This window comes from Hemicordylus capensis, chromosome 2 (assembly GCF_027244095.1).
Source record: "Hemicordylus capensis ecotype Gifberg chromosome 2, rHemCap1.1.pri, whole genome shotgun sequence".
Lineage (NCBI taxonomy): Eukaryota > Metazoa > Chordata > Lepidosauria > Squamata > Cordylidae > Hemicordylus > Hemicordylus capensis.
The window spans coordinates 15,601,221-15,629,051 of NC_069658.1; the positions used below are offsets into that span (position 1 = coordinate 15,601,221).

The following is a 27,831-nucleotide window of genomic DNA, read 5'->3' on the forward strand; positions in this document are numbered from 1 at the left end:
AGGTCGGGAAACACTGTTCTAGGGCATGGTGGTGGTGGGGGCTCATATTTGCCCACATGATTAGGGTGGAAGTGAGCCAGGAGAATCATGGGTACTTAGCACTCTCAGTTGCACTGATCTCCATGTTTGTGGCAGTTTGCTTAAAAGGCTGTTACAGCTGGGGAAATACCTTTAGTAACTGATAACTGGGTGTCTTCGCCAGCGTGTGCATTGCATTATGTATAGTAAACACTTGGTGCTTGAGGGAAAGTCATGGGGATGACTTTCGGCAGCAGGGCTGCATCTGTGAATTGGATTTTAGACCTGGAGAAGACACTTATTGGAGTACATCTCAGGACTGCTTGGCCGGCTGCTGTCCTTTCCCACAGTATTGTTTAACTGTGGTGCCCTTAAGTCTGGAGTGGGTGCGTGGGTTGGTTGGGAAGTTGTGGGGTGGGAAAGAGTAACTGGCGGCTGGTTCTGCCTTTGAGCAGGGAGCCTGGATATAGTTAGCTTTAGATTCCTCCCAAGTCTGAGGACTGATGGAGTTTTAACATGGTCCGTCCCTGAATACTTCCCCTCTTCAATGCAGACACACCCCTGTCCCTTCCCAGAAATATTCTATGATGATGATTTAAGTGCTTAATATCCTATAAGATGAAAGGCTCTTTAATATCTGCTGCAAATACGCTTTTTCCCCCCTGGGAACAGCAAGAAACAAACGGTCCATTTATAGCTTAACATACTCTCTCTTGCTATAACAGTGTGCTTTTGCGGCTTCCGTTCTTTTTTGCTAGATGCTTCTGCAAGACCCATTTTATATGGGACTCTACCAGAAACGAGACCGTTCACAGCTTTATGACGACCTCATCGATGAGTTCATGGAAGCCGTTGTAGACAGGTATATAGTCTGAATTAACTGCCGTGAAAAACATACAAAGAATTTATGAGCCGTCTCAAGCAGTGTTGTGCTGAAGGGGTGGGATGAAAATATTTTAAATACAGCAATTTGTAGAAGGTACCACCTAATGGCGCAGTGGGGAATTGACTTGGACATAGGAAGCTGCCATATACTGAGTCAGACGATTGGCCCATCTAGCTCAGTATTGACTACACAGACTGGCAGCGGGTTCTCCAAGGTTGCAGGCAGGAATCTCTCTCAGCCCTATCTTGGAGATGCTGCCAGGGAGAAAACTTGGAACCTTCTGCTCTTCCCAGAGTGGCTCCATCCCCTGAGGGGAATATCTTACAGTGCTCACACTTCTAGTCTCCCATTCACATGCAACCGGGGCAGACCCTGCTTAGCTAAGGAGATAAGCCATGCCTGCTACCACAAGACCAGCTCTCCTCTCTTCCTCCTTGATTAGCAAGCCAGAGGTTGCCGGTTCGAATCCCCGCTGGTATGTTTCCCAGACTATGGGAAACCCCTATTTCGGGCAACAGCAATACAGGAAGATGCTGAAGGGCATCATCTCGTACTGCACGGGAAGAGGCAATGGTAAACCCCTCCTATATTCTACCAAATGAAAACCACAGGGCTCTGTGGGGGCCAGGAGTGAACACCAACGCGACGGCACACCTTACCTTTTATATGTAGAAGTAAAAAAAGATTTTCTACATGGGAAGCTGCCTTATGCCGAGTCAGACCATTGGTCCATCTAGCTTAGTGTTGTCTACACTGATGGAGAGCAGCTCCCCATGGTTCAGACAGTGGTCCTTCCCAGCACTTCCTGGGACCTTCTGCACGCAGAGCCAGAAGCGCTACCACTGAGCTATGGTCCCCAATTTATATGTGACTGAGCAGGTTAGTGGATAAAAGTGCTGCCTTCAGAGTAATATAATAGTGAAACTTAGATTGTATATAGCACTTCATGTAATTGTACTCTCAAGCCTATCTCAGCAGCTATAAGAACTAGACACTTAACTTTAAAAAAGAAAATAAAAGACTGAAAACTGAGCTGCTCAGGAATCTGAATTCTGTGGCCAGTACCAGATCATATGGTACAACTTGTAGTAGAAAGGAAGTGGCTTCTCCAAGGCTGCAGGCAGGAATCCCTCTCAGCCCTTTCTGGAGATGCCAGGGAGGGAACCTTGGGCCTTCTATGTGCAAGCATGTAGATGCTCTTCCACTGAGCTCCCCTAAGGGGAATATCTTACCATGCTCATATATATTTACTCATCAAAATGCAAACCAGGGCAGATCATGCTTAGCAAAGGGGGCATTTCATATTCTATTCCACAAGACTAGCTCTCCTTCTTTCACAATTCACAGATAGATTCACTATCTGCATTATAAAGCTGCTTCAGTTGTATCCTCTAAAACAAGGGTTGCCAACCTTGTGTCTCCAGCAGTGTTCCCTGTAACAAGGGCTCACAAATGTTAGGAACATAGGAAGCTGCCATATACTGAGTCAGGCCATTGATCCATCTAGCTCAGTATTGCCTACACAGACTGGCAGCAGCTTCTCCAAGGCTGCAGGCAGGAGTCTCTCTCAGCCCTATCTGGAGATGCCAAGAAGGGAACTTGGAACCTTCTGCATGCAGATGCTCTTCCCAGAGTGGCCCCGTCACCAAGGAGAATATCTGACAGTGCTCACATGTAGTCTCCCATTCAAATGCAACCAGGGCAGGCCCTGCTTAGCTAAGGGGACAAGTCATGCTTGCTACCACAAGACCAGCTCTCCTCCCCATTGTTGTTGACTACAACACCCATAATCCCTAGCCAAAGGCCATTGCAGCGAGGAATGCTGGAAATTGTAATCAACAGCATCTGGAAATCCCTGTTAGAGGGAGCACTGGACTCTAGAGGCTGTTGGAGTACAACTTGATCATCCCCAGCCACGGTGGCCTTTGGCTGGGGCTGATGGGATCATAGTCCAACAGCATCTGGAGATCCATAGCTGGGACCCCTTGCTTTAAAACAATCTGTTCTCATGAGCCTGGTCACCTGCAGAAAGTTCTTGCTTGGCACAGGTGACCCGACAAGTTCTATTTCAAGCCTGCCTTTGTAATGTGCAAATGGCATTAGTGCAGGGCTGCTAAACTTTGGCCCTCCTGCAGACGTTGGCCTACAACTCCTCTAATCCCTGGCTATTGGCCACTGTGGCTGTGGATTATGGGAGTTGTAGTCCAAAAACAGCTGGGGGGCTAAAGCTGAGCAGGCCTGCATTAGTGCCACTTCTGCTTTTGGTACTTGTGTCAAGGCTATCAAAGCAGCTATGTCCCTGTGCTGCAGTGTTCCCTCTAATTTTTTTTCATCTATGTGCGGAATGGGTTTTGATCTGGGTGGCAGTATCGAGGCTGTGTGTGTGCCTGTGCGTGCACATGCATTCAGAGTGGGACGTTCCCGATTCAGCCTGAGCGGCAGCTAAAATTATCCAAGCAGACATCTTAAAAACTTGTGCGTGAACACCTTGGAGGGAACACTGCAGTAATTTAAAATATATAGAAACGCGAGGTCCTATGCCACATCTGACAGTTTGCTTTTGTATTTCTTGCTGTGCCCTCTAGGTATGGCCAGAACACACTCATTCAGTTTGAAGACTTCGGGAACCACAATGCTTTCCGCTTTTTGAGGAAATACAGAGAAAAATATTGCACCTTCAATGACGATATCCAGGGTAGATTCCTGTCAATACTTGTAGTGCCAGCCTGCCACGGGCTTCTGGTTCTGTTTTATTTATTTATCTATCACTAGTAATTTGAAGCCCGTTATAATAACGGGCGCTAGCCCATGTATTTCCCCCCGCGGCCGCCGCCGCCGACCGGCCACGCGCCCTCCCAGCTGCTTTTTCATCCAAACCGCCGCCCCCCCCCCATGTTTAAGGGCCAAATCGGCCCATGCACTTACCCCTGCCCTCCGCAGTGCAGAGAAAAGGGGCCTGACGGGGCCAGAGCGCCGCCGCTTCGCCCCTACTTCCGCGGCGGCGGCCACCGCCATCGGGGCCAGTCGGCCCACCACGGCCGCCGCTGCCTCACCCGCACTCATTGTCACCATGGCGGCGGTGGCCGCCATCGGGGCCAGTCGCCCCGCCGCAGCCACCATCACTTCTGTCTGAGGCCGCGGCTCTGCCGCCGCCTCGCCAGCATTCTGCTCCCGTTGGCGGCGGCCGCTTCTCCTAGGCCACCGCTTCTCGGGCTCCAACATGGCCGCCGGAGTCTGGGCGGCCGTGTCTTTTAGGGCCGATCTGGGCATGCGCTCTGCGCATGCCCAGAATGGCCCAAAAAGACACGGGCAGCACGGCTGCACGCTTAAGGCTTTTATGGTATAGGATATTTCTGTGCCGTCTGATTTGTAGATCTCTGCAAAGATATGTATATCTTTGCATTCTTCTTGCAGGAGGCTCCTTTCAGCCCTTCTCAGAGAGGTTTCTTTCTTTCCATAGGGACAGCATCGGTTGCTCTAGCTGGGTTGCTGGCAGCGGAGAAGGTGACCGGTAAGCCAATCACAGAACACCGGATATTGTTCCTGGGTGCGGGAGAGGTGAGTGGTGCAAGTGAGGGAGGGATTGTTTTTGATTCAGTGCTGTGACAGCCCATTGGCTGCTTCAGTTGATTAACCTGTGTCAGTGGCACAGCTGCCATTGGGTGAGGAGGGACAAATGTCCCTGGGCCAGGGGGCTGCCCGCCCCACCCCCCCAACAGAATTGGAGTGGTAGCAACAGGCAGGCGAGGTGCCACCTGTGATAGGGCTGGGATCCACAGTTGCCGCCCAAGGCGGTCACCTCATGAGGGTGTTTCCCCTGCATTTGTTGCTGTTGCTGGAGGCAAAAGGCATTTCAGGGCTGGGAGCTAAGACCCACCTACCTCCTGGTCAGCGATGCTGTCACCACCACATGGGGGTCTGAGCTCTGCTCCTCATCCAGCTAACTCAGCAGCAGCTTTTCAGCAAATAGCTTTTCAGCAATCAACTGCCTAGAGAAAGCACTATCTTTTGATGGCTGTTGGGGCTGGTAATGTATAACACATTGGAGGTGTCAATTAACCAAGACAGGTTTTTTTTAATGCCCAGAAAATGTCCCTTTTTGTTTCATTCAGCCCTCTTTTATCCCCCTGAGTCACTTCGTTGCTTCGTTTTGTGGGCCCTTTGAGGACAAAAATACTTGCATTTAGGTAAACTGCTATGAACCCATGGGATAGAGCAGGATAGAAATCTGTTAAATGAGGGTGGTGTGTGTGCATTTGAGGCCATTATGGTCCTGGTGTCACTTTATGTGGCGGAGTGGGGAAATGCTTGACTAACAAGCAGAAGGTTGCCGGTTTGAATCCCTGCTGATATTATATCGGGCAGCAGCGATAAAGGAAGATGCTGAAAGGCATCATCTCATACTGTGCGGGAGGAGGCAATGGTAAACCCCTCCTGTACTCCACCAAAGAAAACCACAGGGCTCTATGGGTGCCAGGAGTTGGAATCGACTTGATGGCACACTTTACCTTTACCATGGTCCTGGTATATAAGGAATTAGAAAAGTAAAGGCATGCTTTCTAACAACAGGCAATAGTTCTTGCTTGTTAAATTTTATTGTAAACCACCCAGAGACGTGTGTTGGGCGGTATAGAAATTTGTTAAATAAAATAAATACATCGTACACTTTTTCACTTCCTTCAGTGTCTCCCAAAGGCACCTAAAATTGAGATTCTTGAAATGTGCAGAACGTCTTTTATTTGTACTAGTTCAGTTTGCTTTTAAGCTTAGCTGACTGTTGGAACTTTTTCCACAAAGGTTTGTCCGCAGCAGAACCTCTGGGGAAGCGTTCAAGAATGCATCCTTCGTTCACTTGTGGTCCAGGCCCAATCTCTTTCTCCACCTCAGCCCCAAACTGACAATGAGCTATAGAGTAGGGGTGGGCAGAATTCAGGCTTCTGGTAGTTAGTTTTCTATTGTGCTTTTATTTTGCCAGAGCCTTGGGAACTACTAGCATGAAATAGCAACTTGGGGAGACAGTCAGACACAAAATGGCAGCTTGAGGAGGTGGAACCAATCACAGTGGCACCTTTGGCAACATTTACATCAAAGGGATGATGTAATTTTAACATTAAAATCCCTGAATATCTGTAGAGTTTTGTTGCAGGACAGGAGGGGAGCAAGAAACCAGAGAAAAATAAATGAGAGAGAAAGTAAAAGCCATGTTGATCACTGAGAGAGAATGTGAGTGAAAATAGTATGGCTATAACCCTACTCATTCAGCCAATCAGGTTTTCAATATTGGCTGGAACGGATGGGAGGGAGAAACAAGAACAAATGCCTGGATAGCTACTTCAGATAGAACATTCTTCGGACTCCACTGTGGCTTTGGATTGCAGGAGATAATAGCATCTTTCAGCAATATAGTGTTAGAGTTATTGATTACTAACATTCCCCAGTAGCCACATTCTAGCTATGGGGCTATTGGATACTGAGCAGCTGCTTGCCCACTGTCCAAGAAATTAAGTGCACACACCAGAAATCAGGTTAACATTTTATTTGAGTTACATTAGAAATTGGTTAGAGGAGTTGACCTTAAGAGGCCTAAACATATTAAGGAACTCAGTAGTATCAGTAGTCAGGCGATCTGCAAATCAGTCTCAGCAGTATAAAGGATATAACCTGGAACAGGGGGCCCAATGAAAAATCAGAAGCAGAAGAAGAAGAAAGCTATAGCCAGAGCTTAAAGTTCAAAGCAAAGAAAACTGGAGAAAAGGGGAAATTCCAAAAGTCAACCCCATGGCCTAAACCTTTATAATCCCCCCCGGGATTATAATTTAATTATAATTTAATTATAATTTAATTTGGGGATAGTTTTGGGGTACTTGTTGAGTTTTGATAGGTCACTTCTAATTAGAAGATATCACCATCTTAATCTGAAATATGTCATTTTAGAATATAATTAAAAATTGATTACGATTGTCTCACTTGAATTGCTGATTGTTGCATCATTTGCAAAAATATATCTAGTGACTTCACCAGTCTGTTGACCAGGACCAGAGAGCAAACTCTTAGCAGGGGGGAAAAAACCCTGTCTGTGTTCTTTTTCCCTATCTATGGTATCTAATTTACCTAATTTACCTGTACCTATCTAAACTCATCTATCTGACACATAGCCAGCTGAATTTCCTTTTTCTTGCAAAGAGCTTCTCTTGCATAAAGCTTGCAGAATGATTTTTGAAATCACTTATCGGCAATAGTCCTGTATGAACAAACTTAAACTAGAGATATGCAGAACTTTCCAGGCTCTGAATGTTCTGATTTGAAATGGGCAGTTACGAGTGTTCCGAGCTCGGAACAGAAAGCCCTTCAAATGAAGGGCCTGTTCCTTCCAAGCTCGGAACAGAATGACCCTGTTCTGAGTCAGAACATTCAGAGTGCCATTTTGGACTCCAAAATGGTGCTCTTTTGGCCTCTGCATACTGTCTGTTGCCAGATTTGGCTTTTTAAAAGCCAAATTTTGGGTTACGGCCCATTTGACTCACGAGTATACCCCTTAGGTTCTGGCCACCCTCAGCACCACCATGCAGATGGCTGCCACGTGTGTGCAGAAGCCAGAAGAGCACAATTTTGGAGTCCAAAATGGCGCTCTGAATGTTTCAAGTGTTGAGCTCATTCCATCAGAACCACTGGCTCTGGCTCTACTGGTTGTTCCGGGCATTTGCGTTCCGTTCTGAGCTTGGAATGGAATGCAAATATTGTTCTGTGCACATCCTTAACTTAAACCAAAGTCTTCATATATGGATTCTTGATTAAACACATAGAAGCCCCTTATGTGATATGATTAAAATGTGAAAAAGTGATTACATAATGAGATAATATGACCATGTGGAATATATGAGATATATATGCAAACCCCATTCATCTTCAGTAGGAATATAGGAAGCTGCCTTATTCTGAGTCAGACCATTGATCCATTTAGCACAGTATTGTTTACACTGGCTCTCCATAGTTTCAGTAGGCAGGAGTCTCTCCCAGCCCTACCTGGAGATGCCAGAGATTGAACCTGGGACCTTCTGCAGGCCTAGCAGAAACTCAGCTGAGCTGTGCCACCATCCCCAAAGCATATTCACCATTATTGATCTTCTTGAAGAACCTCCCGATGTTCCTTGGAACACAGTCTTGTAAATCAGGATTCTGGCTGCTTAAAAGGGAGATGTGGCAACTGCAACTCCTTGATTGACTGTTTGATGAAACTGATATATTTTCAAATCTTGTGTCCTCTCTGTCAGGCCGCCCTTGGAATTGCAAATCTCATCGTCATGGCGATGGTGGAAAGTGGCCTTTCCGAAGAAGCGGCTTATAAGAAAATATGGATGTTTGACAAATTTGGCTTGTTGGTTGAGGTGAAGCTACATTGGGTATAATTTCTTCCTTTCCCCTTTCAGCTTTGCTTCTGATCTTCACGAATCCTTTGTTTTCACATTTCTAGGATCGGGATCAAAAGGTAGATGCCAACCAAGAACCTTTTACACACCCAGCCCCAAAACAAGTGCCAGATACTTTCCTGGATGCAGTGAAGGTGCTTCAACCCTCGGCTATCATTGGTGAGTGTTCTGGGCTGTTTAACCTGTGCCAAGGTGGTAATCCAGGACTGATGCTGCAAGAGCAAAGAGTGCTTTTAATGTGGGGGCCTTCTGTAGCAGGCTGTCTAGTTCTTGAGCCTCGGAGCTGCAATAACCTTGCTCATGTCTGCTTGCAGTGCCAGTGGATCTGGATGCAGAGTGGAATATTGTGGGAACACTCAGGAGTGGGTGCGTTGGCACAGGGAGACCCTGCGCCATGCCATTCCTGTTAAAGTAGCACTGTTGGCCGCTCTCCCACTACAGGAGGAAATGCACATATGGCCGTGGGGTAACTGAAGACTGATTTCTGCATGCGTGCACCATATATAGTGGTGTGTGTCACTTGGACCTGGTCTGTCCAGGCTGGGGGGTTGGCAGAGGCAGCAGAATGAGGTAATGGAATGGACAGTGCCTCTTCCAGTTGCAGCGGAGGGATGCCAGTTTTGCAGCCTCCTAACGCCTTGCATATAGAAAACTAGCCTGTCAGGGCTCTAACCCCAGACCTCTGTTTGCTGTGCTATGCCTTGGTTTGCAGAGAAATCTTTACACAGGGAAGCACAAAAAATGTGACTTTCCCATCCCCACCTGTCAACCTGAAGTGCTGCATGTATAGATCAGGCCTCTCCTCCATGGTTTGATGAGTGTAAATCAAATGATGACTTGCGCCTGTGAATAGACCTTTGCGCCGATATAAAATCACAGATGCGGCTTTCGAATTGCCTCTCTCTGTGTCAGTGGTCTTCAACAAACCCAGCTTGCTTAGTCGACTGGCAGTGCTGGTGTTGGTGCAGAAGGTTCCCAAACCTGGGTCCAGTGTTCCCTCTAAGAGGGATTCCCAGATGTTGTTGATTACAACTCCCACAATCCCCAAGCAAAAGCCATTGTAGCTGGGGATGCTGGGAGTTGTCGTCAACAACATCTGGGAATCCCTCTTAGAGAGAACACTGCTTGGGTCTCCAGATGCTGTGGGACTACAACTCTCATCATCCCCAGCCATTATGGATAGGGATGATAGGAGTTGTAGTTCAGCATCATCTGGGGACTTGAGGTTGGGAAGCCCTAGTGCAGAAAAACAGAGCAGAGGGCATGCACGTACGAAGCAGGCATGGACCACTTGCTTCTGGATGTGTGAACCCCCCAACAGTGTTGTTTAAAAGTCTGCTCCCTGTTTTTAATCAACGTTGGCTTCCTCTTGGTGTTGCTGTCATTCTGTTGATACTTTGTTCATTTCATGTACAGCCTGTCTTTGTTCCATCATGGAACCCAAGCCAGGTTACGTGAGATTCCCAGGTGGTCACCCATCTAGGCACTGACCAGACATAGTGGTACAAGTGCCATCAAACCATGCTCAGTCAGAAGAAGCCTTGCAAGAAGAAACCAAAGCTCTGACGGCGTAGGAACTCAGGAAACTGCCTTCTGCCGTGTCAGACTATTGGTCTATCTAGCTCAGTACTGTCTACACAGACTGGCTGCTGCTTCTCCAGAGTTGCAGGCAGGAGTCTTTCTCAGCCCTGCCTTAAAGATGCTAGGGTTGCGGGGGGAGGGGGCTTGGAACCTTCTCTATGCAAACATGCACGTTCTCTCTCCAGAGCAGCCCCATCCCCTCAGGGGAATATCTCGCAGTGCTCACACTTCTAGTCTCCCCTTCATATGCAACTGGGGTGGACCCTTCTTAGCAAAGGGGTCAAGTCATGCTTGCTACCACAAGACCAGCTCTCCTCTTTTATAGGAGCAGGTCTAGCATCTGGTTTCCCACAGTGGCTGCTTTGGCACGTCTGGGAAGCCCATAAGCAGATTATGAAGGCTTCAATCTCAGATGCTGAACAGCTGTGTATAAACTTGCTGTGAGATAGGAGTATGTTGAATATAAGTACAGATGTCTTTGGAATTGTACAGTTTATGTACACTTATCATACATTCAAGGCTTCTCCTTTCCTCTAGTACTGAAGCAAGTGGGAGGATGGCACACAGGTCTGTTTTAATAGGGGTGTTTGCGGGGACGTCCTTAAAAATTCCTGTCATGGCCATGCTGTGCCCAGGCCAACTCACAATGCAGGTGAACATGTTTCAGGCGCAAAGAGATGCGCTTTTTATCTTTTGGGAAGCAATTATGGCCCTTTCCTTTTAATTTTATATATCATATTTATATGCTGCCAGGCATGTGTATCCCTGGACGGTGTACGTAAGTTAAAATACAACAAATATAAAACAAGTTAAAACATTGATTAAAACAATTTTATGATATGAAGCAAACCATTTCAAATTAAGTAATTAAAAGCCTGAGAAGACAGGTGTGACTTAAGGGTCCTTTTAAAAACAGCCAGAGATGGAAATCCCCCCCCTTAAAAAAAGGATGTCTTATTCTTGTATCTTGCAATTAATTCCAGGTGTGGCAGGTGCTGGCAGACTCTTTACTCATGATGTGATCAAAACCATGGGCTCCATCAATGAGAGGCCAGTAATATTTGCACTGAGTAACCCCACCATGAAAGCTGAATGTACTGCTGAGGAGGCGTACACATTAACAGAGGTAAGTGAAGGTGTTTAAAATGTTGGTAGTCGTCATGATCTTTCTCCTGGTTTGTGCAGCTTGGCTCACTTGGTTGATCTGCCTGAAACTGATCCTAAGGTACCTTCTATGCAGCTGCTTTCGGCTCATGATGCATTTTGCTGTGGCTCACCAGCTGATCTGTAGAGAGCTGGTGGTATGGGATTTGTGGTTCTCTCTTCCCTGGAGGAAGAAGGTTCAGTTTGATGGTGTGTGTGTGTGTGTTTTGGAAAGGGTGGGGACTCCCTTCACTGGGATTTGACTGTTTTAGAAGCTGTTAGATTCTCTTAAGCCTACTTTAGGCATTTGGAGGAAGGCGGTCCAGTAGGAAGTCTGACTTGGAAACAGGGGTCTGGTTTAGGCAAATGAATAAGCTGTGGTTTGCTTGATGGTGAATGCAACCTGAAGCCTTTTGAGCCTGTGCACTCCCCTCTCCCCCTGCCTCCTCAGTTCTGGTACAGGGCACTGGTGCTGACATCCTAATTTGGCTAAACAGCAACTCTTCAGGTGATCTGAAGCTGGGAGTTGTTGTTTTAACTGTGGTTTACAAACCCGAGTCAGGAACATAGGAAGCTGTCTTGCATAAGAACAGCCCTGCTGGATCAGGCTCAAGGCCCATCTAGTCCAGCATCCTGTTTGACACAGTGGCCCACCAGATGCCCCTGAGAAGCCCACAGGCAAGAGCTTAGGCCATGCCCCCTCTCCTGCTGTTGCTCTCCTGCAAGTGGTATTTAGAGGCATCATGCCTCTGAGGCTGGAGATGGCCCACAGCCACCAGACTAGTAGCCATTGATAGACCTGTCCACCATGAATCTGTCTAAGCCCCTTTTAAAGCCATCCAAGCTGGTGGCCATCACCACATCCCATGGCAAATAATTCCATAGATTAATTATGTGCTGTATGGAAAAAGTACTTCCTCTTGTCAGTCTTGAATTTCCCGACCTTCAGTTTCATGGGGAGACCCCTGATTCCAGTTTTGTGAGAGAGGGGGAAAAGGGAGAAAAAGTCTTCTACCGAGTCAGACGATTGATCCTTCTAGCTCGATGTTGTCTCCATTCAGGGTTCTTAAACTTGGGACGCAAGATATGGTTGGACTTCGTCTTACATAATCCCCAGCCACAGTGGCCTTTGGCTGGGGATTATGGGAGTTGAAGTTGATCATCTGGGGATCCAGGTTTGAGAACCCCCTGGTCTACACTGACTGGCAGCAGTTCTCCAAGGTTTCAGGCAGGAATCTCCCCCGGCCCTACCTGGAGATGCTGCCAGGGGCTGTCTGCATGTCTCCTGAGCTACCCCAAAGTGAACGAGAGAGATGATAGTAGGCCTGATGTGTGGATGCTCTCCTTCAGGGGCACTGATAAAGCAAAGCAGCCTTTGGTATTTCATACCTTCTGAGAAATACCTTGGGGCTTTTCCTGTTTCTACATGGGTGCCCTCCCTTTCTTCTCTCCTTCAGATTCTGCTTTTGCACTGTTTGTAAGTCTATCCACTAAGCATTTTGTCTGGATCTCCTCTTGGTGCAGGAAAAATGCAGCAGCTGCCCAGTGTACAGATAATGGCAAGTCTAGGCTTGCAGTGGAACTTGGCCATCATTTCCCCATGACTGGTGATTTTGTTTACTACTTTCAGAACTGGCTTCCAGAGGTATCATTTCCCTTTTTCTTTTCTGTTGCACAGGGGAGTTGTCTGTTTGCAAGCGGCAGTCCGTTTGAGCCAGTGACGCTGAGTGACGGGCGATCCTTCAAACCAGGCCAGGGAAACAATGCTTACATATTTCCAGGTAAACCCTTGGAATCAGTCTGTTGTTCTTAATGCTTTAAGATCAGCACAGAGGTTCCCAAGCTTGGGTCTGCAGGTGCTGTTGGACTACAACTCCCATCATCCCTGAAGGCTGTTGTGGCTGGGTATAATGGGCATTGTAGTCAAACAATATCTGGGGACCCAGCTTTGGGGACCCCTGGATCAGCAGGCTGAAAGATTAGCAGGTGTGTGTAAGAATCCAGAGGCCTCACTTATTAGAAATGTATGTAGTCTGGAGTGTCTCTTACTGCAATAGTGTCTTGACAGCATCAAATAATTTTGTATTATTGTATAAAAAGAATTTTTGTATTTTGTGTTCCATCTTCTATTGATTGATTAAATGTTTAAACTACATTACAAAAACACCCCTAGGCAGTGTCCAAATTAAAATGAAGAAAAGCCATTAAAATACCAAAACTAAGACAACCAGTTGAAATGGTTGAAAACAATTAAAAGTAATTAAACATTACTCGTTCTTCCTGAAAGAAAGACAACATACTATAAATAGCAGCAGCATGAGATCTTGAGCAGGGAAGGCCCAAGGAATATTTGGTGAAGGGCCAAATGCTGCCTTGCCACATGGCCCTGCTGGAGGCCAGCCTCCTTTCAGAAAGGGGCATGGGGGAGGGGGCAAGGAGGAGGGAAGGTTGCCAGCAGTGTTTCTTGTGTTTCTCTCCCAGCCCTACCTGGAGATGCTGCCAGGAAGTGAACCTGTTCTTGTGTTTCTCTTGAGTTTCTTGCATGCTTTGCAAGGAGAACGGCCTTGTTTCTTCCCTACAAAGCTTGCAGGGCTCAGATCAGTCCTAAATGCATTCTCCAGTGGTGGAGGTGGCGGATGCATCTTTCTGCCACAATGCCCTGCATCTTCCAGTGCCACAATGACCCGCTGCTTGAGGCGACGGCCTCACCTTGCCTCATGAAAGGTCCGCCCCTGGTTTAGAACCAGCCTGGGAGGCTTCTGCTCAGATCTTGGGCCATTAGGATACTTTTTATAACTGATGTTAGGCTAGGCCTACACAACTTCTGACCTACCAAGCCTGATGCAGCCCACTTGCCATGTGTGGCAATCCACCAGGAGCTCAATACACCTCCCATGTTTGGGGGCTGAGACAGCAAAATGGCAGGAAGTGGGGTGTCACGTGCTTAGGAAACCACAATGCATGTGTCTGGTCTGGCAGATCACAAGTTGTGCAGGCCTGCATTAAGGACGCTTCTGCTGGAACTTTGAACATGCCTACCGTGGTATATGATCTGAGTCCTGTTCCGCAGAACAGATGGAATGTTCAGGCAGCCTGCTGAGTCACCATTTGCCATTGAAAAAGAGAGCATACCTTGGGAAGGGGCCATCGCTCAGCACGTTTACCACAAAGAAAGAACAGGTTGCTTACCTGTAACGCCTGATCCGTGAGTGAGCCTCGTGTATTCACACTAATGGGTATTGCACCTCCGCTGTGCGAGGTGGCAGCGTACCCTCTTGCTGCCCCGGTCAGTGTCAGGTGCATGTGTGCACATTGCACACACTGGCCACTTCCAGTCTGACATTGACCAGGGTGGCAAGAGGGTACGCTGCTGCCCTGTGCAGCATTTTCGGACACAAGCAGTGGGTGGGGGGAGAGCACCCTCCCTGCTCCTTAAAGTTAACCTCTTGCGCCATTGAACTGGCCCAGCGCCAGTTCATGCACATATGTAATAGCCATTAGTGTGGATACAATGTGGACCACAACAAGGAGCCTCGGGTTCAGTCCCAGTATCGGCTGGGAAAGGTTCTTGTCTAAAACCTCTGAGAACCACGGCCAGTCCATGTAGACAGTACTGAACTAGGTGGACCAATGGTCTCGCTCTGTATAGCTTCATATGTTCACCTGGGTTCTGCTCCCAGGAGCATAGTGCTTCCTGGAAACAGAGGGAGTGACCTTTCTCCAAAATAGTGGTATGTGAACATACATAAAGTGGTGTGACACCATGGCACATAAGCGAGGAACCTGAAAATAGCCTCCTTGTGCCAGTGACTCAGAAGTGCCTTTTGAAAAAGGACCTCATAGTGACCTACCAAGCAGGACTTGTGGGAGGATGAATAAGAGAAGGAAATTCTCTTATTCCTCCTGTGGTCAGTGTTCCTTCTAACAGGAATTTCCATATGTTGTTGACTACAACTCCCATAATCCCCAAGCAAAAGCCATTGCAGCGGGAGTTCTGGGAGTTGTAGTTGACAACGTCTGAGAATCCCTGTTAGTGGGGACACGGCCAGTGTGTCCCCTAATTTTTCTCATCTTTATGCAGAATGAGTTTTGTCCTGGGCGGCAGTATGAAGGCAGTGTGTGCGCACATGAATTCAGAGTAGGGTTTTCCTGATTCGATCTGAGCGGGAGCTAAAATTAACAGAGCGGACATAAAAAAGAAAGTGTGGGTGTGCATGCCTTAGAGGGAACACTGCCTGGGGCTAAGGGATAATGTGAGTGTCTGCATCTAAATGTAATGAACAAGGATGCCCTGGAGGAGCAGGCCTGTGGCTTGTGTATACCCCTAGCACCTGACCAACTGGCAGAGAGGTGCCCATCAAAATGGGGTTGCTGTAATCTGTTGAAAGCATAATTTTGTGTTTTAGGGGTTGCGCTTGCTGTTGTCCTTAGTGGTGTTCGGCATATTAGTGATAAAGTCTTCTTGGAGGCTGCAAAGGTAAGTGACCTTAAGCGAGGTGAGATAACAGTGTGTGTATTGTAGCTTCTGCTTATGTTCAAAGTTTTAAAATTGAGAAAGTAGCATGTTGGTGTTCCAGGCAACTGGCGTGTGCATGTGTGTGTGTTCTTAAGAGATTAGGTGGACGGCTGCATTTCCCCTAAAATTCCTGCCCCCAGCTGATCTTGCTCCCCTAGGTTCCAGACCTTACCGTATTTACCTGAATCCAAGATCAGTTCCCCCCAAACACCACCAGTTCTTTCCTGTTAAATAGAGTGTGTGTGTGTCACTTTAAATTCAGAGTCTGCTTTCTTTTGGCTATAACATGTATTTAACCTCTCAAGGCATCGTCTTAAATTCAGAGTCCCCTGCTACTCTGGTAGATATGGTATTTGCGAGTACAGCTTAGGTCTAGAACACCAGTGGACTAAAAGCAACTGGAGTTTGGGGAGGAAATCTGTGGACTGGAAAAAGGTTAAGCATTGTCTCTTTGATGTTCTCAACTGCAAATCTTTCTCTTCTGAGGATGCTTTGAAACAGAGAATCAGCCCTCAGACATCTGCAGTTTGGCTTTTATTAATCCTGTGCAGAATGTTTTGGTGAAGACTCCCTCCCCCCCCCATATTTTTATACTGCCCAAAACTTGTGTCTCTATGTGTGATATTTCTCTTGTGTTAAAAGACTTTGACAGAGCAGCTGACTGAGGAAGATCTTGCCCAGGGAAGGCTGTATCCTGCACTCTCCAACATAAGAGAGGTTTCCATTAACATTGCTGTTAAAGTAAGTGTCTACTTTAGGGAGAGCATGGGTTCTAAAGATAAGATAGCCCCTCTGAATTTTGAATAGGAACAGAAGTTGTGGGGGCAGTTCAATATTCCATTAATTGGAAATGTCTACACAGAGTGAACAGAAGACTCCACTCTAGTTGTTGCGGGGTGGGGAATGGATAATGACTATGATAACCACATGGGAATGTCATTGATTCTCTGGGCCTGGGACAAAATGGTAACAAAGCCTTGGGATAATTTTATGAAAGGCGGGATATAAATTTAACAAGAAATTCAAAACAAAAAACAAGGACCTGCTTCCCACTCCTTCATCCCAATCCCCATGGCGTTTTTCACATAGAGCTTTAGTTCTTATCTCTTCCAGGATGGAGGGTGTGCATTCACATATCGGAGAGATTTACCCCAAAGTCCCTACAAGCTATCAAGGAGCACCTCACACACAATTCGGGTGTAGCCTGATTGATTGATTGATTGTTAAATTTATATACTGCCTTTCATTAAAAATCTCAAGGCGATTTACAGCAAAAATTTAAACACAAGGTGGTAAGAAAGACAAAATTAAAATATTAAGTGAAAAATATTAAACAAATCTGATTAAGAATTTAAAACAAAAGCATAAAAGCAATATAGAGTACAAAGAGCAGCAGCAGAGAATCAAATAAATGCCTGAGCAAAAAGCCAAGATTTTACACTTTTTCTAAAAATTGTGATGGAGTCCGAGGAGCGAATAGCCACCGGGAGAGCATTCCAGAGTCTGGGGGCAGCCACAGAGAAGGCCCTGTCCCGCGTGCACAACAACTGAGCCTCCCTCATTGTCGGCACCTGGAGCCCCCTCAGATGACCTCGTCAAGCAGGCAGTAACCCTTGGGAGCAGGCAGTCCCTCAGGTATCCTGGGCCCAAACCGATTTATATCTGGGTTTTAAAAATCCACTCTTTGTGTCAAGTTTTTTGGGACTAATCGCAGTAAAGCCTGCTGTGTGAAGAATGCCCATGAAAGACCTTGTCTGTTTTCAAAAACTATAGGATCGCTTGGTCCATTATCTTTATTTTGTTTATTTATCATATTTATATACCACCTAATATATACATCTGTAGCCACCCAGGGCTTGAAAGCTAATAACCAGCACTTTGTACCATGCAGAGAAACATTTTGGCTGCCAGTGCAAATGTTTAAGAACAGGCATCATGTGGTCTCTCCAGGATACCCTAGAGACCAATCTGGCTGCCACATTTTGAACTAACAGAAGTTTCCACACTACGTACAAAGGCAGCCCTACATTGCAGTAATCCAACCTGGAGGTTAGCAGCTGGTTTCCCCACTGTTTTCAGGTCATTCTCCTCAAGGGCAAAGTTGTCAAATCAGGTTCACAGCTTGGGGGGTGTTCATTGATCCAGCACTGTCACTAGAGGCTCAAGTGGCCTCTGTGGCTCAGAGCGCCTTTTATCGGCTTCGGCTGATAGGCCAGCTATGACCTTACCTGGAGAGAGAGAGAGAGCTTGGCCACAGTTACTCACGCTCTGGTAACCCCTCACTTAGATTACAGCAATGCATTGTACGTGGGGCTGCAACTGGTACAAAATAAGGCTGCAAGATTATTAACTGGGACTGGAAGTTTTGAGCATATTATGCCAGTGCTTTGTCAGCTGCACTGGCTTCCAGTCTGTTTCTGGGCACAATTCAAGGTGCTGGTTTTAACCTTTAAAGCCCTAAATGCCTTGAGACCGGATTACTTGAGAGAGCGCCTTGCCCCCATATGTCCTGACTCAGACCTTAAGATCTTCTTCGGAGGCCCTCCTCCAGGTGCCCCTGCCAAACGACGTGAGGCGGATGGCTACTAGGGAGAGGGCCTTCTCAGTGGTTGCAATCCGTTTATGGAATAGCCTCCCCAGTGAAGTTCACCTGGCTTCGTCACTTTGTTCTTTTAGACGCCAGGTAAAGACCTTTATGTTCACTCAGGCCTTCTTAAATTTTTAATTTTGATCTGATTTTTAAAAGATGTCATTTAAATATTGTGTTTTTTAAATTCCCTCCACCCTTTTTTGGGGTGTGTTGTGTATTTTTATCTCGTGTTTTAATGTTGTGTTGTAAGCTGCCCAGAGAACAACTTGTTATGGGGCAGCTAAATTTTTTTTTAAAAAAAAAATCTCAATCATGCTGGTAAAAAGCTCTCCTTGCCATAGCCTCAGTCTGAGGCACCAGGGTGAGATCCAGGTCCAAGAGCACTCCCAAACTACGAACCTGTTCTTTCTGGGGGAGTGTAAGCTTGTACAGAACAGGAAGTCCTATCCCATTCTGCAGATTACGACCCCCAACAATGAGCACCTCCATCTTGCTTGGATTCAGCTTCAGTTTATTATCCCTCATCCAGCCCATCACTGCCTGTAGTCAGGCATCTAAGAGGTTACCGCCATTTCCTTCTATCGATGACAAGGAGAAATAGATTTGGGTGTCATCAGCATATTGATAACACCCAGCACCAAATCCCCTGATGACCTCACCCAGCAGTTTCATGTAGATGTTAAAAAGCATTTGTGACAGAATGGATCCTGAGGGACTCCATATAGCAGCTCTCATTATGAAGAGCAACTGTCACCAAGCATCACCATCTGGAATCTACCCAAGACATAGGAGTGGAACCACTGTGAAACAGTGCCTCCTATCCCCAAATCCCTCAGGTGATCCAGAAGGATACCATGGTCGATGGTATCAAAAGCTGTGGAGAGATCCAAAAGAACATAGGGAGCTGCCATATCCTGAATCAGACCATTGGTCCATCTCACTCACTTTTGTCTAGATTGGCAGTGGCTTCTCCAAGATTGCAGGCAGCAATCTCTCTCAGCCCTATCTTGGAGGTGCCAAGGAGGGAACTTGGAACCTAGATTCTCTTCAAGAGCGCCTCTATCTCCTAAGGGATGGAACAGCAGAGTTGCACCCTCTGTCAGTTCCATGGTGAAGGTCATCTGTCAGGCCAACCAAGGCCATCGGAACCCCATAGCCTGCCCTAAAGCCAGTTTGAAATGGGTCTGGATAATCAGTTTACTCCAAGACCGCTTGGAGCTGGTCAGCCACCACCCTCTCAATCATCTTACCCAACCATGGGAGGTTGGCCTATAATTATCCATCTCCAGGGGATCGAGTGGGCTTCTTAAGAAGGGGTCTAACTACTGTCTCCGTCAAACAAGTTGGCATCGTGCCCTCTCTGTGAGGTAGTAATGATCTCAACTAGGCCAGCTCGAACAACCTCCCTGCAAGATTAAATCAGCCATGTTGGGCAATGATCCAAAGTATAGGTGGTAGGCCATACCACTCCAAGCAACTTGTCCACCTCCTTGGGAGTTACGAACTGAAACTGATCCTATCTAATCTCTTAAGAGGGATTGCTGGACGTCTCCCTAATTGGCCCTGCAGAAATATTGGAGTCCAGATTAGCCCAACTGAAAGATTTTATCTGTAAAGAACTCACTGAATGCATCCCATTGAGACATTCTTTCCAGGGACAGATTTGAAATGGAAGGGGCTTGAGTAAAACCCCTTACAATCTGGAACAGCTCTGCTGGATGAGAACTTGCAGGCACAATATGTGCAGAATAAAACCGCTTCCTCACTGCACGTATTGCCACAGCATAGGCCTTCAATTGGGCTACTCTATTGGTATTTATAGCCAGTCATAATTTTATGGTACATACAGGAGGTCCTTTAATATTGCTGGGGTTTCATTCCACAATACCACCACGTATGCTGAACTTGTGATACTTGAATACAAAACCTAACCCCCAAAATGGAATTAGGTTCTGTTCTGCATGGGCTGTTCCTGGGGGTTTAAAGTCCAAATAGACCCCCATAACCAGCCTGTGCTGCTCTCTGCTCCTAATGATGTTGCCTTTCTGCAGCTGCCACATTCATTCCTCCATCTCTTCACTTCTCAGCCTCTGCCGCCGCTGCCTCTGCTGCTGCCTTCATTTCTCCGCTGGTGTTCTCAGAGCAGGCTCTGGCCCAGGCTTTGCCAATAATATGGGGGAAACAGCTTCCCGTATGGGACAAGAGATTTTTGCCTCCAATATGGGACTTCCCGCATGATACGGGACTGTTGGGAACGCTACCTGGACACCCCACAAAGATACAAAGGAATAAATTGGCAGAAGTGTCCTCAAGCTTAAGCTACAATTTGGCCTCAGTTTTTTCATGTTAATAATCTTGCAGCCCAGATAAAGTGTCCCCTACTTGCACCTCGCCCCCATGATTAAACTTTGAACATGAACCTTGTGTAAAGAAGCAGTGTATCTCTGAATACTGGATGCCAGAGACACACAGAAAAGGGAACACCTTCATGTGCTGCTTGTGAATTTCTAGATGCACCTGGTTGGCTGCCATTTATTTATTTAATACATTTATATACTGCCCAAAACTTGTCTCCGTGCTGCTTACAATAAAAACACTGCAAATTAAAACATTAAAACAATTTAAAATTTGACACAATGTTAAAACTGTTGACAAACATTAAAAACTGTAAATTTAATTAAAAGCTGGGGTGAACAAATGTGTTTTTAACTGCCTTTTTAAAAGTTGTCAGATGGAGAGGCTCTTATTTCAACAGGGAGTGCATTCCTAATGCCTGCCTGGAGGCAGTGATGGGCTGGATGAGGGATAACAAACTGAGATTGAATCCAGATAAGACGGAGGTGCTCATTGTGCAGGGTTGGAAGTGGAACTCAGGAGATTATTTTGATCTGCCGGTTCTGGATGGGGCCACACTTCCCCAGAAGGAACAGGTACGCAGTCTGGGGGTCCTTCTGGATACAAGCCTCTCCCTGGTCTCCCAGGTTGAGGCAGTGGCCCAAGGTGCCTTCTATCGGCTTCAGCTGATACGGCAACTACATCCGTTTCTTGAGATAAACGACCTCAAGACAGTGATACATATGCTGGTAACCGCCAGACTGGATTACTGCAATGTGCTCTATGTGGGGCTGCTTTTGTATGTACTCCGGAAACTACAGTTGATCCAGAATGCTGCAGCGGAGAAGGCCCGTCCCTGAGTAGCCACTAGACGAGCCGGTGGCAACTGTAGACGAACCTCTCCAGGTGATCTCAAAGGCAGTGGGAGTCATGGCAAAGAAGATGTTCTCTTAAGTACCTAAGGCCTACGCTGTTTACAGCTTTATAGGTTATAACTAGCACCTTGTATTTTGCCCAGAAACTTATTGGCAGACAGTGTAGCTCTACAGAATGTTGGAGTAGATGGACATTTGCTCTGATTTTGCAAAGCATTCTCCCCCACCCCACTCCCGCCCGCTTTCACCATTTTGGTGGAGTTTTTGCAAGAACAAAGTTGATGGGCATGTTTTACCAAAGTTTAGCCTTTGGGGGGGGGTAGTATTTCCCCACCCCCAAAGGCATTGAAAGGCATCAACTACACAATAACTATATTCTCTTTCCCCCTGCCCAGGTTATGGAATTTTTGTACGCCAACCACATGGCTTTCCTTTACCCTGAGCCTTCGGACAAGAACAAGTACATACGATCAAGGATCTGGACGAACAATTATGATTCCTTCTTGCCAGATTTGTATGACTGGCCAGAAACAATGGTATACCCACCAAAACCGCACTGACTTTCCTGAAGGACACATTCCTCAGATGATATTTGAATTCTGCAGGGAGCCCCTTTCCAGGTGGATCTTCAGTTCAGGACATTTTGAGACTCTCCTCCCCCCCCCCCATTTTTTAACCTTCTCCCTTAACCATTGCTTGGATTTGTCATGATGTAGGTTTTCTCTAATGGCCTGCATTTTCAAGAGTGAAGTGGTAATCCAGAATTAATGCAAAAAGTTACCCTGATATTTTAAGTTCCCTTTTTACAAATCCCATTGTAAAAGTAATTCAGCTACATAAAAGAAATCTTTAATTTCCCTCTAGTCATCCTGATATGAGTTCAGTTTGTACATGGAGCTGATTCACATCATAAAGCATTTTCTGGACTGTACCACTTTTGGGCTGCATATCTGCTCTCTTATGGGGGGGGGACCTACATTACATGTAGAAAATTAGGGAGAAGGGTTCACTCTAGCCTCTGACATGCTATTTTTCTACTTGCGAGGTGCTTATTTTTCAGGGGGAAGTGCTCAAATACAAAACTCTCCACCTCCAGCCTGAAGTCCAGAAAATGTTTTAATGCTAGTTTCTGTTGAATGTATAAACTGGATCTAAGCTGACCACCAAATTGCTCTCTTTTAAATATGGGCCCCTGTCTGTAGTCTGATGGCCCTTCCTGTTATCACAACGTTCAGCACATCTGACAACTTTGCCGAAAGTACATCCTTCCTGTTTCTCCTGCCGGACAACATGCAAAGCTGCATGTCCAAGTATCTGAGTTTCAGGTGAACTGCTTTGATCTTGTTGGCACGTTTGATGGAACCTCTCTATAAGGAAAAACCTAATATTGCCAGCAAGTATGACTTAGATCTCCAGAATCCATCTGCTACGGTTGGCTCTACAGTGTCTCAAGGGATAAGTGTTGCCCTGCGTGATGGTGGCACTGCCTTACCTCAAATCCAGGAGCTCCACCGCATGAACAGTGCTGTCCCATCCGCATCCGCATTGGGGGACATCTTCTCATACATGCACTTCAGTATCCCCAATATTGCCACGAGTGGGACAGCCCCTGCTCGTGTAGAGTTCTGAACTGGAGTCCTCTAAGCTTTGGGTTGGGGCATATACTTAAATTAGTTTGAGTTCTTTGTTTTACAAGGTTTATTTGAAAGAATTACTCTCCAGGCCTTTCAGAAAACACAAATATTAGTAGGAGTCTGTTTAATATGTTTATGTTGACCTCTTGAAGAAGTAAATCATAAATGTGTTTTTTTAAAGAGAGAAAGATAAGATTTCCCACTCTGTCCAAATAAGTTCTGAATGTAAGATTGGCTTGAAAGGATTATGTATGTATTGCTTTCAGTTGAATTTGGAGGTACAGTATAGCACAGTCTGATTTGCTAGTAGCTGAAAAGGAGGGCTCAGTCCATTATTGATTTTTATTTATCCCTGAATTCGTAACTCACTGCCTTTATATAAATTCCAAAGGGAAACTCAAAAACCGTCAACAGTCTTGTTCAATAAGATATTCAGCATGTAACAGTTCCTTTAAAACATAGCTTGTATCCTTCCACCAACTCCAAGTAACGCCAGTTTGAGCAAAAATGTTTTTCACATGACCTTTTGAGGAAGGGCGTTGCAGTTTTCATACCCTTTGCTGCCACAACTCCATTGTAATTGAAAGAACTCTCTGGTGCAGGGTTTCTTAACCTTGGGCCCCCAGATGTTGTTGGACTACAACTCCCTTCATCCTCAGCCACAAAGGCGATGTCTGGGGATGATGGGAGTTGTAAGCCAACAGCATCTGGGGGCCCAAGGTTAAGAAACCCTGATCTGGTGCATTGTACGTCTAAACCAGGAGTCAAACTGCGGTCCTCCAAGCTGTTGTTGGGCTACAACTCCCATCATCCTCAGCCACAAAGGCCAATTGCCAGAGATGGTGGGAGTTGTAGGCCAACATCTGCAGGAAGGCTGTAGCCTGAGACCCATGAACTGAACAAAGGAATAATGCAGTGTGAGCTGCTCCAGTGCCAAGACAAATCTTGATATGACAATACTCAGTGCAGAGGTCACACTTGATATGCAATAGGTTGGTGAGCATCTTGTATACAAGATGCTCACCTGTGTCGTAGTGCAGAATAGACTACCCAGGTCAGTTATATGTTGCAATTCAGTGGCTGTGATGTTGATTTTTTGCCTGTGGCAAGATGCACCCAGCGGTTTGCAGCACTGCAGAATAATATTTTGTTAGTGGCCCAACCAGAGCCCAATTTTTTTAAAGATTTGGAGGGGCCATCCACCCAATTGAGATACTTTTGCAGAATGAGAGTGGGGATCATTCCCCTGTTTACTTCCACTTAACAAAAATCAGGCAACAGTTACTTATTTTCTAATCAAACTTGGGAGACTGATAGGTGCGGCAAAGAGGTTTTTCTTGGCTTTTCTCCTCTCATTTGTGTAGAAGTAGCAGAAGAGTTTATAATGGCACACCAGACACACCAGAGAAATAAAACCATACAAACACACAGGGACCAATTGTTTGACCAGAATGAATTCTCATCCTCAAAAATCTGAAAGCTGCTGAGAAGGATCATCTAGTATTCAGCTTCAGATTGGCGGCGCACTGCTTTATTGTCCTCCTGCCCTACACTTTTTTAATGTTAATGTTCTTATTCAAGACAGTTGCAGTCAAGAGATGACTGTTTGTGCTGGCCAAAGCGTTGAAAAGAAAAGGCATGACTGAATAGGGACTTCTGTGTGAGTTCCAGTATATCGATCAGAGCTGTGCAAGAGAGCTTCCATTCTTTGGAGGAAGTCTCATTGATTTTTCAGTAGGTTTTGTGGAGGAGGAATTCTTGGTGGGTTGTGTCCAGTGGCATTTCATCTACTACACTCTTCTATGTAGAATAGACTTCTTTGCCCTGTGTATACCTGCAAAGTCATAGGGCTAGATCACACATGCAGTATACAAACCTTCCCACAATGTCTTGCGCATATGGAGGATTTTAAGGGTTATTTCCAAGATCAGAGTTTTCAGATCCAGGAGCACTTCCGTAGTCCGAAGAAGTCTAACTTACACTTAAGAGGCATGACTAGCTTTACACAATTGGACACACAACTTACAAGATGCTGGAAGTAGCTTATGTGTCTGACTTGTCGCCAAGTATACATCTAAAGGTTTGACAAGATGTAGGCCAGGTTTGCTCACCCATTGGTGAGGAATGTGAACTCATCCTGTACACACTCCCTGCCCCTTTCCTCCTTGTCTCATGTATTGCTGGGTATCCTCATGTCAAACTGGGTTGTGGGCAGCCAGGAGCTGTGGCTTAACTCTGGCTTACAACCCAGGATGTGAAACCAGCTTCAAACTGAGGTTTCCTATCCTGGTTTGAAAGCCAAAATTCAGCTGCAGCTCCTGGCTTGCACAAGATGTGAACCCATAGTTTAATGAACCCAGATTGAACAGTCACCACACTAGAACAGCTGAGGAGGTATGGGGAGGCACATCTGGACTTGGGCTTGTGTTTCCTCATGTGAACCAGCCCACGCCCGGACAGGGGATTGCTCCTGTGACTAATCCCCCACTCCCCCGTTGTTGCACTTCTTTAAAACTGAGTCTGTATGACCAGCAGATCATTGTGATGTATCGGTTGCTGGATTTATAATGCATTCAGACTGCAGGTGGTTATCCCAGGTTAAATGCAAAAAAACTGCACATGTAAAATAGCATGGCGGGAGAAAACTGGCCTTGAACCAATTTTCCTCTTCTGCTAGTTTCGTATGCTCAGTGAGGGTTTGGGGTGGGTGGGTGGAGGGTAGTCCAAGAATCAGTCCCTCACCTGCAGTCTGAAGTTGTACAGTCCAGAAACATATAATCACATCTGTTTAGCTCTGCTCTTAACCATTAGGTCATCTTTCTCCAGGGATGTGTATTTAGCCGGTCTTCTATTTATGACCATTGTAACACGATCCTTGGCAACCGAATAGCAAAAGCATAATTTTGATAGAATACAGTATATCATTTTGGGGGAAAGTGTATTATTGCACTATGTTTTATTGTTGACTAAAGAGCCTTTGGGGTCTCTGTGCCTCTGTACTCTTTGCAGACAATTGAGTGTTGCAGATGCTAATATGGTTTAGTCTAAAAAGTGTCCCTTGCAATGTATTTTTCAGATGCATAGTAGTGTCACCTGAAACTATCAATGTTGAGAAGGGAAATTCTTTTCTTTGTTTGCCTTATGACATGTCTTTACTTGTTGCACTTTCCCGTTCTCCTGCCCTATTTTAATCTTTCTTTTCAAGAACATTAATTTATTCTGTAAGTAGTTTTCAACAGGTGTGTGTGTTTAATTATACCTCTTATGGCTTGTGTGTGAAATCTCTGTGATTATCTCTTTTCATGTTGAGATGATGATGCCGTTTTGGTGGGGTGAACAAAAGGAATAGTGCTTCAAAAGAAGATCAGAACTGTTTTATGTATCTTATCTTAGATTTGTGGGGCTTGTTTCACTGAGTTGAGACTTGGACATTTTATGTGGAATTCTTCCTTGTTTGGAGAACTTGTCCCAAACCTTGCTCCTTTGCAGTTACATTCCATGTCACTGGACCTTGCAGAGGACTTGTTCACACAACCACCTGCACCTGTGCAGTGCCAGTCAGCTGTGTGTCAAATTCAACCCAGATCAGCTCTAGGCATGCCATGGCACATGCTTCCAAAGCTACATTTTCAGAGGTGTGCTGAAAACCGATGCACTCTGGGTTCAACACTGGGTTCAACATTAACAGATGCATTTATGTCCAGTAGTCAACACTGTCTGCAGCAGTGGAATTCAGTATGGGCAATTTCTCCTGTATGCAGATAAGAGACCCTTGTTGCCCTGTATCCAAGTAAAAAACACAAAGCCACAGCTCTTCCATTCTCCTGCCCCTATTCTTGAGAGGTCTCAGTGGAAACTGAGGAAGCCTATCTCTGTCTTGTAGAACCAAAATCACAACAGAGGGCAAGGGCCACAAAATGAAGATAAATATCAATCACACTGTAATTTCATTGATGTACGAAAGCTGGGGGAGCAATTCAATGAAAACAAAAACACCTTTGTGGGAACTGTGCTCACATCTTCAAAATACAAACCCTCAGGATGCAACTCCCCCCCCGAACGTTTTATTCCAAAATGGTCTATGGGGGGCTTAAAACTAATGTTATGACTTAAAAACAAATGTGCATTTATTTCCTTTTGAAATATTGTAATTGTACTGAGATGTGTTATGGTCTTCTATTTTCATAGTAAAAGTCTTTCCTTTTGACAGTGCTGTGATTGTGAGTTACTGTGCCAAGTTGAGCAATTCTTTGGCCTGTATGCCAGAAAAAATGTTGGATTGGACCCAAAAAGACAGAAAAATTATTGGGATGTGCCCCACCCCCAATTGTTGGATCAGAAATTCGACAATCCCCCACATTCCTGTTGGACCAGAGCAAAATGGCCCATGCGTAATTTTAAATCTGTCATCTAAACCTGTCAGATCCCAATTAAATGGCTCTCTGGCCACTTAACTTGGGTCCAGCAGGGATGCTGGCACTTCAGTGGTGTTCAGGCACAACAGCGAGGAGCTCAGTTGTAGGTTCCAAGTGCTAGGGTGCCTTGCTGTTGTGCCTGAATTAATTCAGACTAGCTGGATTGGGTGCAGAGCATCTGCCCCTCTAGTTCTCCCGCTTGCTGGCCTGCCATGTGGCCGGCAGGCGGGCCTAGAGAGGGAGGCTGTGCTGCCCTCTCCGCTGCCTGCCCGCCTTTCACATTCAGCCCCAGTGCTGGCCATGCTTCCTTTGGGCTGGCAGGCAGGCCTCTCGTTCACCACCGGCTGCTTCCCTGCCACCCGCCCGCTGGCCACTGTTTTCTTCCCAGCCCGCCGTCTTTTCCCCGCTAGCC

At 46.1% G+C, this 27,831-nt stretch overlaps 1 protein-coding gene across 3 annotated transcripts in view; it reads left to right on the forward strand.

The window, feature by feature from the left end:
* ME2 (malic enzyme 2) overlaps window positions 1-27,211 on the forward strand; it is a 60,596-nt gene extending 33,385 nt beyond the window's left edge. For 2 of the 3 annotated variants that reach the window (XM_053299718.1, XM_053299719.1), the window contains 10 exons: window positions 777-880; window positions 3,490-3,599; window positions 4,365-4,462; window positions 8,176-8,289; window positions 8,376-8,490; window positions 10,896-11,038; window positions 12,734-12,836; window positions 15,462-15,532; window positions 16,214-16,312; window positions 21,766-27,211. In XM_053299718.1, coding sequence (XP_053155693.1) covers window positions 777-880; window positions 3,490-3,599; window positions 4,365-4,462; window positions 8,176-8,289; window positions 8,376-8,490; window positions 10,896-11,038; window positions 12,734-12,836; window positions 15,462-15,532; window positions 16,214-16,312; window positions 21,766-21,930 — 1,122 coding nt within the window. In that variant the 3' untranslated portion in view covers window positions 21,931-27,211. The remainder of the gene's footprint in view (window positions 1-776; window positions 881-3,489; window positions 3,600-4,364; window positions 4,463-8,175; window positions 8,290-8,375; window positions 8,491-10,895; window positions 11,039-12,733; window positions 12,837-15,461; window positions 15,533-16,213; window positions 16,313-21,765) is intronic. The other variant, XR_008316953.1, reaches the window with a different exon arrangement.
* Window positions 27,212-27,831: the final 620 nt, after the last annotated feature.